The sequence below is a fragment of the Oryzias latipes genome, chromosome 1 (genome assembly GCF_053564925.1).
Source record: "Oryzias latipes strain Hd-rR chromosome 1, Olatipes_Hd-rR_3.1".
NCBI lineage: Eukaryota > Metazoa > Chordata > Actinopteri > Beloniformes > Adrianichthyidae > Oryzias > Oryzias latipes.
This window is the reverse complement of record NC_136237.1, coordinates 24,844,318-24,855,000: the sequence shown is the minus strand read 5'-3', so window position 1 is coordinate 24,855,000 and position 10,683 is coordinate 24,844,318. Positions and strand designations below refer to the sequence as shown.

General features: G+C 37.0%; 1 protein-coding gene and 1 long non-coding RNA gene across 2 annotated transcripts in view; both read left to right on the top strand.

The window, feature by feature from the left end:
- The window catches only part of LOC144991025 (PC4 and SFRS1-interacting protein-like), a 4,497-nt gene extending 4,145 nt beyond the window's left edge, over positions 1 to 352 (top strand). Inside the window, exon 6 of the mRNA XM_078944671.1 lies at positions 23 to 352. Coding sequence (XP_078800797.1) covers positions 23 to 134 — 112 coding nt within the window. The 3' untranslated portion in view covers positions 135 to 352. The remainder of the gene's footprint in view (positions 1 to 22) is intronic.
- Positions 353 to 4,674: 4,322 nt separating this feature from the next.
- Positions 4,675 to 8,467, top strand: LOC144991029 (uncharacterized). Its single transcript, XR_013654941.1, has 7 exons — positions 4,675 to 4,936; positions 5,451 to 5,534; positions 5,616 to 5,694; positions 7,470 to 7,574; positions 7,673 to 7,820; positions 7,919 to 8,001; positions 8,188 to 8,467. It is a non-coding gene; the product is annotated as an uncharacterized LOC144991029 (long non-coding RNA).
- The last annotated feature ends 2,216 nt before the right edge of the window (positions 8,468 to 10,683 follow it).

The window sequence follows — 10,683 nt, the reverse complement described above, 5'->3', positions numbered from 1 at the left end:
CTCTTCTTCTTATTCATTTCAGGATGCTGATCGCTTCTTCAACCACATCAAGGGTTTGGCTCCTAAAGTGGATGAAAATTTTAAACAAGTGTGTGAAGCAGAAATCACTATGGAAGAAGCAGAAAAAGCCATGAGAAGTTTAGCTGTAGATAAATCTCCAGGATCTGATGGGCTTATCATGAACTTTTACAGACATTTTTGGGAACACTTGAAAGAGCAGTTTTTGTTGGTCATAAGTTGAGTTGAACATCCTTCCAACTACCATGAAGCAGGGTGTCAGTACCCTGATTCCTAATCCTTGGAAAGACGCCAGACTAATTGATCATTTGAGGCCAATATCCCTCCTAAACAGTGATTATATAATTTTAACCAACATTTATGCATCTAGATTAAAAACAGGACTGAATCAGATCATCTCAGACACACAATCAGGATTCTTAAAAGGACGATCAATTCACAATAATAGTTCTTGATTTGATTGACTATAATCAATAAATTGAAGATGATTTATTTTTGGATTTCTTTAAAGCCTTTGACACGGTTGAACACAAATTTATGTTTCAGACTTTAGAAATATTTGGATTTGGACCTAATTTCATACGTTTTGTTCAAACAATCTATAATGATACAAACAGTGTAGTTATTTTACCAAATGGCATTTCTCCCAGGTTTTTAATTAACAAAGGAATTAAATAAGGTTGTCCAATTTCACCGTTACTTTTTATAACAGCAACAGAAATGTTATCAATACTTATAAAAAAGCTCTGGTTTCTGTAAACTCAATGTCCCGGGAGAACAGTTAGCCATCACTCAGCTGGCAGACGACACAGCCACATTCATGAAGGACAGTCATCAAATACTGGAGATCATTCAGACTGTGGATTTCTTCTCTAAAGCATCTGGTTAAAACTAAATCTCAGCAAATATGAATTGTTGCCAGTTCACTATTCTGATCAGTCAGTTCTTCATAACACAGCTGTTAGGACTGTTTTGAAATATCTTGGTGTTCATATTACCAAAGACAGTAAAACAATGGAGGAAATGAACTTATGGAAAACTTTAGAAAAATGTAAAGCCAATCTAAACATGTGGTCACAGCGAGACATTTCTATTCTGGGCAGAGTGTTTCTCACTAAATTAGAATTTTTATCCAGATTCATTTATCCAGCATATTCACTCCCAATTCCTAAATCTGCAAGGAAAGCAATAAACCAGGCCAAGTTCAACTTAATCTGGAAAAATAAAAGTTATTACAAAAAAAGGAACTATAATTCAGGATTACAGTGAAGGTGGATTTAAAGCCATAGACTTTGAAAGTTTGGATGGTATGATTAAGATAAATTGGCTTAGGTCTTTTCTGCAAAATGGAAGAAATATTTGTTTTCATATTCCTTCAAACATTTTCTCTCATCTAGGGGCCACTGAGTTCCATCTAAAATGTGAAAAAACTTCCTATTAAACTTTCTACTTCTCATCAGCAAGTGTTACTGTACGGCAAACTCACATACAAACATAACTTTAGTCCACATAACACTCCCACATGGAAGTGTCGGTATAATTAATGTAGGAACAAATCAATATTTTACAAAAACTGGATTGATAACGGTATTTGGTCATTACTACATATTATGAATGATAATGGAAACATTGTCTCATTGGAAACTCTTTCCAGTAACTTTAAAATAAATGATAGAAAACAATAGAACAACGTGATCAAAGCAATCCTTCAGACTTTGATTAAAATGTCCTCCAGTTTGGTTCAAAATGTTCAAGTTCTGCTTTTATCTCTGCTGTTCGATGGTCGACCGCTTAATTCAAAACTTCGAAGCTCATTTATACGATCTTTATTTGTTAGAGAACTGTTTCCAACATCTTACAAAAATCTTTCTATATCACGGCGTTACACAAGAGAGGAAATAAGCAAGTTAAGATCTCAGTTTATTAAATATCCAATTTTCCCAAAATACAAAGAAATCCATTTTAAAATAATGAATGCAGTCTATCCATGCAAGGAACTGCTACACATACGTTTTGGTTTTCCTGAAAATAACTGTTCTTTCTGTGACATAAATAATAAAACACTTCATAATATGTTTTTTGAATGTATGTATTTTTACAGTTTTTGGGAGGATTTCTTTTTTTGGTGCTCCTCAAAGTTTCCCTTTGTCAAAGAGATCATGTATTTTTTTGTCTTTCAAGTATGTGTATACAGCTGGCAATGACATGAAGAAGACTGCAGTGTCAATATAAACTACATCTCTATCCTTCCACTAATGAAATAAAGAAAGAAAAAAAGACATTATGTTGTTAACCAGCATAGATGAAGTGGGATTGCCACCAGTTTCTGGTTGATCTATAATCAGGCTTCTCAATTTAAAATATCACCAAGCTGCAAGGTTTGTTGGTTCTCTTTTCCTTCAAGGCTTTGAAATTCTGCGGCGACTGATGAGAAGTCAACACTACATGTTCCTGTTGAACCTTCACACTTGCAGAGCTTTGTGCCACGAGAGGTCCCTCTACACCAACTACTCAACCTGTTTACAGAATGAAAGGATGTAAGAGCTCCAACATTTTTTCCCCAAAAGTTTTCTTTATTCAGAATCCTTTTTGGGTTTCCCATTTCATTGCAGCAATAATCAAATCCAGCCATGGGGTTCCTTTGAATAAAACTCCTCTTTAAATCTTGAGAAAAGTGTTCAAAAGAACACCCAGACAGGGCCCCAGAGAAAAAGAGGAAGAAAACCATCATGTCATCTGAAAAACAACACTCAACATGCTGCATTTCTCCATACAGGAATCCGACTAAATGTAAAATGGATGGTGTCTGTTTTGCAGTACAGGGCCATCGGATTCTTCCAGATGAAGATTCTGAATGTTTGAGTGCTTGAGGTGGGCTCTAGCATTTCATGCTAATCCACATTGAGAAGTTCCATGATAGAAAAGAACTGAAAGAGCCACCGTTTTCACAGAGTCAAAGCTTCACAATTAATCTGCCAATAGAAGAGAGTTGCACACACAACATACAATCATTAACAATATTAGTATTTTATCTAGCTGCAGCCTCATAAATAGACCTGCTTTCACAGTCTTCCTCATTTCCAAAAACGTTTTTTGATTAGGATTTCTCTATTACAGCAGACTATAAGGTTATGAAACTCTGCAAAGTAAATACATCTACGGGAAAATAAAATAAAATAAATTGTTGGGAGACTTCAAGAGAAAAACGATAGAGATTTTTATTTATCCAAACCAAGACAAGATCAATGTCTGGAATGTATTCAAAGCCATTGTAAAAAATGAAATTGTTAATAAAAAATAAAAACCTGAAATATTAAATGAGAAAATTAAATAAATAAAAAATACCAACTCCAAGAAAATTTGGTTTACAGTGGTTAGCTGAAAATGATCATTGCAATGATGCTCCAACATGTAATTATAAAAAATGTATTTTTGTTATAGGAGATGATTGATCAAAATAAAAACGGTTTAAAAGCTATGTGGAAATATTTGCTTTTAAAGTACACAGGAAGTCTTTTTTGCCATTCTCATTTCTTAAAAAACAGAGGTGTTTGATAACTAAAATAAAAATAGCTTACAGCCCCTCACAACCAAAACTTAATATTACCGGAGCGACAAGTATATTACGGGCAATATAGGAGCTATCCAGCCGTACCGTTTTAGCCTGATGCCAGCTCAGACGAGGAAATCAAAGATGTACATTATTTGTCCTCCATAAGGAGAAAAATACTACAAGAACATGTTGACAACAGTAAAACCACAATTTTCATTTAAGTGGGTCTTCACATTGACATTAAAAATGTACAATAACACTCAATGTTATTGAATATAGCTAAAACATTTGGTACATTACTTTAAATATAGCTAGTAGGTGGAACAATAATTGTAATCAAAACTCAATCCAATTTGGGTTGGATTACAATTTTCAGTTAATTAGTGTCAACCTAATACACATTTTTGAGTTGTTTTTTTTTTGTTTTTTTTTGTGGATAAATTCAATTAAGAAAGAGTAAAGAAAGTATTACTTTCCAAAAAATAATAAATTCTTAAGGTTCAAGAATTGGGCCCACTGTTAACTGAAATTTCCAAACATGTAAAGCTTTTTTTCACCAGTAGATGGCAGTAAAGTTTGGAGTACTGTACATACCCTTTTTTAACTCAAAACCGTTCTGTGGATCTGGAATGTAAAAGTAAATCATGTTCCCATTATTATTACAAAAACCTTCGTCATAGTTTTTAAATAATAAGCTTGTTTTAATAACTGTTTTGCTGTGCTTTCTCATGTGCACGATTGTTAACACTAAATGATTATTTTATCAGTCTCCCACAAAGGAATACCAGGATATCTATCTATCTATGATATGGCTGTCAGGCTCTTTCTTACACAGCCTACGGGCATTTAAGACAGGAAAATCCACAAAGAAAAAGTAAAAGAAAGAATTTGAGTAATGTGGCTTAAATTCATTGAGAGGCTACACACTTTTAAATGTTGCTAATTTTCATGGGAGCTGTGTGGAAGTTAATGACAATATGAACAACACATATTTTCAGAACCCAAAAGGATTCGTTTTACTCAAATAGTTTTGAGAAATAAATGAGTATTTTTCCTACATTACCCATAATGCCTATCGCCCGGAAGAGTCCTCTTCTTCTACGTTTTTTTCCGTCCTCTTGTTTAGAAACACGGCGGCGTCCGAGCAGTCGACGTTTCCAGACACAAACATCCCTGAATATGAATACATTGGCGTTAACACCAAACCGTTTCTCATCGGTTCTGTGCGAGACGAATGGATGACAAGACTGAGGCCCAAGGATTATTCATACCAACAAGAAGACAAAGACACATTTGAAGCTAACTTTGCAGAAGCGATGGGGATTAGTCAGTCACTGAGGAGGCTGAGCTCAGATCTGTCTGCAGGTAGACACAGCTACCTAGGAACGTTTTTTAAGTGTGTTTTTTTGTAAATAAATATTTTTTTCATATAAATAAGTATTAAACTTGTACCTCTTAAAATAAACCAAGTTGCAACAGTTAAAGTTAAAGAAAGCGAGTTGCGTTGATGCGCTTAAGCTAACAAACAGGAAGTGAATTACAAAAATGTCCTTTCAACTTAAAATTCATATTTTTAACATAATTTGACTCCATATCAAGCAACTAAATATTTAAGTTATTCATTTAAAAACACTTGTGCATTCACTTTTGGATGAATACAGACAATTATTTGTTATACATTGTGAGTAATATAAAAAAATACAATTACAAATCGTTTTAAATAATTTTATAATCTTTGCCTTCCGTTGGAATTTTCTCAACAATCCAACAGGAAGTAGCTTGACTTCTATCAAAAAGCTAATAATAAGCTTGAGTTCATTCTCTTACTTTTGACGACTTTATCCCAATCAGATGTCACACTTATCTTTTTTTTTTCCAGCCTGGATTCCCTTCGTTGCCATGCTGAAGATGAGCTGCCTGATACAGAAGTTGTTCCTCCAGACTCAACACTGAAAACTCTGATGTAAAAACATCTCACTAATAGTTCTGCTGTTTTAATCTCCAATGCTGCTTGATGAAGTATCTGTTCTCTTTCCTCCAACAGACAAAGAAAAACAAGGCAAGATCACAAAGCTTCACTAAAGGTCAACAAGAACCGACATGATCTCTATGCTGATGAGCTGGTGGGTTACTTTAAAGTCATTCAAGCTAACTTGATGTTAGGGGATGAGAAAATTCACTTTTGTCCTTCTCTGTGCTCCGATTTCCTTAAATATGGGTATGGTTGTTGATTGACTTGCATGTGAAATCAATCTTAACCCCCATTTTTATCTGCCTTTACACAAGCCTGAGATTCTGCCAGTGTCTGCTGTGAAGGAAGGCAGACTGCTGGACCGTCCTCCAGTGTAGCAAATGTCAGACTTTCTATCAGTGATATGGTCATTTTGGTAGGTTTTTTTGAGGGGGGAGAATAGGTAAAGAATGCCAGTTGGCAACTTATGCAAGGGTAAGTCATACGTCGCTAGCAACAAAAACATTTGGAACGAAACCCCCTATTTAGCATTAGAAAAACCACCATAAAGCTGAGAACGCAGCATTTGCAGCCAGTGATCAGACTACGACTACAGCAGGAAGAAGCAGAGGTACAGTCAGCGTCTGTTGATCTTATGGCAGTGATGTGAGCAAAGCTACAATGAGGAGACTTGGAGTGTTTGTGGAATACAAGTCATTTTTAAAAACCTGCAGAAATTGGAATCAGTAGATCAGCCTTGTTATAGGGCAGGGGTCGGGAACCTTTTTGGCCAAGAGAGCCATAAATGCCACATATTTTGAAATGTAATTTCGAAAGAGCCATACAATAATGTAGTGTCCCTTCCCCACACTGAGGCACGGAGACTTAACCTCTTTTAAAGTTCTTTATTCTGATTACTGCAGACCGCAACAAACGCCGTTCAATTAATTCAGCAACTCCTGAATCTCTCCCGCCGACACGAGAGCGCTTCTCCCAACTTCATATTCCCCTGCTCCCGCTCCAGCCCTCCCATTTCCCTTATTCGGCCCATAGCTGAACCCCATTGGTCCAAACTACCTAACAACAGGCTGAGCGACAGAACTGAGGGCCAATCAGATCTCTGCTTGACGCGTTCAATGAACTCCAGAACTTTTAACGCGGCCCAACAGCCACCCAACTCAGTCCGCGACAATTTGTTTAAAACTAAATATACAAATGAATGTGTGCATTTGATTTAATTTCAACATTTTTAAAGTACAATAAGTCTGTGGATTCTTTTTAATAACATTGTCATTCTGTTGCTAATAAATGATGAGTATTTCTCGTGGTAGTTTTGCTGATTGTCTAGTCTGGTTGATACGTGGTGAGTTTCTGCTTCATGCAGGCGTTGAGACTTTAAACGTCATCGTAGGTCTGAATGTTCTTTAGATGCTGCAGTGAGTGACGGGAAGCGGGTTTTACGTTTTTACAATCCCTGCGCGATTCACCTGCTGCCTGTCCCCACAACCCCTCACCCCCACCCCCCTGCTTTCTCCCTCACACATCCCGTCCCCGCATCTGCGCGCTCTTTCTCAGAGACGGGAGCGCGCAGTTTTAGGCACGTCAATTCACAGGTTTCAGGCTGGTACAAACTCTGTGAAATAATAGATAATAGTAACTGATAGCGCTGGCGCAGATTTTTCTCTCCAAGCACCGCTACTACTGCGCGCCTCTGGCATCGCATCGCGCCCGAGAAGGACTGGTCTAATGAAAGAAAAAAAACTATAATTAAAGATTTGTCTGCGAGCCACATGTGACCATCAAAAGAGCCATATATGGCTCGCGAGCCATAGGTTCCCGACCCCTGTTATAGGGTGAAGACATGTTTAAAAAATGTTAGTCCCATTTGTGCAAAGTGTGTTATTTGAGAAGAGTAACCTAAGACTCTTCTGTCTGTGTGAAAACCAGGAGCGTCTAATTGTTGGCCGGACACCAAAAACAGAGAGTGACCGGATTCCTGAAGGGGAAATCATTCTGACCATCAACGTCTACTACCCTGCTGTTTTTGAGAAGGTACATTTTAGTCGTCTCTGACTTACAGTCTGACAAGAAAAAAAACATTTTGTTTGGATTCCTGAGAAGCAGATAAACCATTAGTCCATCTTCCACAGTTTAATTACATCAGATGACTCTGCTGATGAACCACATTGAACCCAAAACCTCACCGAGCTCAGAGACGCTATCTGCTGCATCAGCGACTTGCAAGTGTGCGGCGACTTCAGCAGGACACCAGACATGGCTCCAGATTTCCTCTGCAAGGTGACTCGGATCTGACTTTACACCAAACTGCTGCAGTGATTGTGATACTTGAAAAGAAGCTTAACCTGAAGGTAATACTTTGACATATTCTGTTTCAGGATCATTTCAAGTCCGCCTTTTTTTTCTTTGAGGGAGTTTTCTACAATGACATGAGATTCCCAGAGTGCCAAGACATCAGCATGTATGTGTTGTCGTCACACATAACAACAAAACAAACTTTTTTTTAAATTTATTTTAAAATTAATTAAAATCAATAAAGTCTGTTAGTAGAAATGCTCCCAAAAGTGTTTAAACAAACTTCATAATGCAGAAGTACATCATATTTAAAGCAGTTCTGTTGGTGAACTTTCTATTTATTGTGGTGCAGAACTACTATAAATTGGGCCAAATCCCATAACTTCCCACCATTCACACAAGCCAAGATGGAGGACACGCTGCTCCAGGATCTGAAGCTGAAGGTGGGCTTCCCGATGTACTGCCATCAGGGGATCTGTGAACATCTGGTCATCATCACAGACGTCCGGTCGGTGCTTCCAGTGCTGCTCAGCAGCCGCTTTCACTTCAAGAAGGCTCCACCTCTTTTCATTAGTAGAAGTGGCATTTCACTGCAGCTCCAGCTGATGCCAATAAAGTTGGATATGAAGATATTTCAGAATAAGAGCTTTTCTGTTGAATTTTCAAAGTAAGAATTTATGATTTATTAATCAAAGTTTTGTTCTAGTTACTTGAAAACATTAAAACTTAAAAAAATCCCAATTTTATATAAATATTTTTCATACAATTTATCTAAAATGTAATAATTTTCTCATTTAAATTTGTAAATCAAATAGCTTTAGTTCTTTGACAGTGACACTGAGACTCAGCACCAAACCAAAGGTAGAAACACATGAACCACAGTGTGTGAAGGACTGAGGTACTCAATGATTAACAAAAATACAAACGAATTTGTCAAATGATGTGTAAACATGTTCTATCTGCAATTAATTTGTGGAAACTTTTCACTTGAAACCCGGCACAATACCATCTGTGTTACACCAAATTGATCACTCACATGAACCAGTTGGGTAAATCTATTGTTTTTTTTTTTTATCTTCTTATTCCTTTTATTTTGGGCAAATCTGTTGTTGACTTTCTGACTTACTGTTGACTTATTATTGATATTATTATTATTATTTACTATTAATCCATTATTATTATTATTGACTTATTATATATGTATGTTGTCATTATGTATTGTTATTTACTTACTATTGAATTATTGTAGGGCTTTTCTAAATCATTTAAATTACATGTCAAAGAGGTCTAAAACTTCTACATGATGAAAAATTATTTTTAAAAATTCTCTGTAATAATTTTTTCCTTTGTTAGAAGTCCTGCAACTATGTATTTTTCATTAAAGTTTGAGGTTATAAGGCTGACTGTTTCTCTTATCTCTTAATTACCCACAACAAATGATGTGTGTGTGTGTGTGTGTGTGTAGATAGATAGATAGATAGATAGATAGATAGATAGATAGATAGATAGATAGATAGATAGATAGATAGATAGATAGATAGATAGATATAAATTATATAAAGACTACTGAGATGCCACCATTGGCTATAGAAAGCATTGTCATGTGGGCGCCGACAACCTCACCAAGATGGCGTCGCGCTCCGCCACTGTCGGCCAGGCTTACACCAAAAACAATACACAATAGACGATAGACGATTGTTCTCCTCTAGCAATACGAGTCATGGATTTTGAACATAGTGAGGAGTTTGGGTATTTTGAATGTGCAATATTTGTTAGTAAAGTTTAAAAAAGTCTTTCTCTAGCGATATAACTCATTGGGGAGGAGAGCACCGCCATCTTGGTGAGGTCAAGTCACTGCTGCAATGCATGTATGTGAACATCGCTCCCCCACTTTCGGCCAGGCTTCTCCTATTTCTATTTAATTACAAAAGCACATCATATTTTTTGGAGTAGTTTCTGGTGCAGAACTGAAGGAAACAGTTGCAGATCTGGAAAGATACAAACGAAGATGGAACTTGAAAATTCATGGTCTGAAATAAAAAGATGACAAGAACATCAGGGAACATGTGGTTGGAATCCTGTCCAAAATAGCATCGCAGTGGGCAGACGTGATGGACACGACGGTGGACACGGTTCATCTACTGGGGAGGAGGGAGGAAGGAAGACATCGCCAGGTGATCCTGCAGTTCGTCACGAGGCGCCATAGAGATGCTTTCTGGAAGATCACCAAGAACTGCCAGACCTGCAAAGACCTGGGGATCCGCTTCAAGGAGGACTTCAGTAAAGCAGACCGAGAAGCTCGAGCGGCCGTCTGGCCCAAGATGGAGCGGGCCCGGGCAGAAGGGAAGAACGTCTTCTACAGGGGCCATGTGGGATACATCAACGGGACTAGAGTCACTGTGGAGTGAAATATTAACAAGGAGGTGACCTACCTATTTTGCATTAAAGAGTTCATATCGTTTTGTTTAAATTGTTTTTTTATTCTAGTTATTCTAAGTTTTAACATTTAAGTCATTTTGTTTACATAATAGAGCAAATCTAAGTTAAGTATTTTATCCTTTATTTTTACATTTTACCTTTTTCTTAACAAAAGTATTTTTTCTAAGATGCGAAAGGTTTTAATTAATATGGTTATATAATTTGTTATAACAATTTATTGTTTTCCATTGAAACATTTTCATGAAAATCATCATTCATTCATCATCTGAACCGTTTTATTCCCTTTCGGGGTCACGGGGTTGCCGGAACCTATCCCAGCCACTTGGGCATAGGCAAGGGATGCCCTGGACTGGTCGCCAGTCTGTCGCAGGGTAGAATATCCTCAATCACACATCCATTAACTCTCACA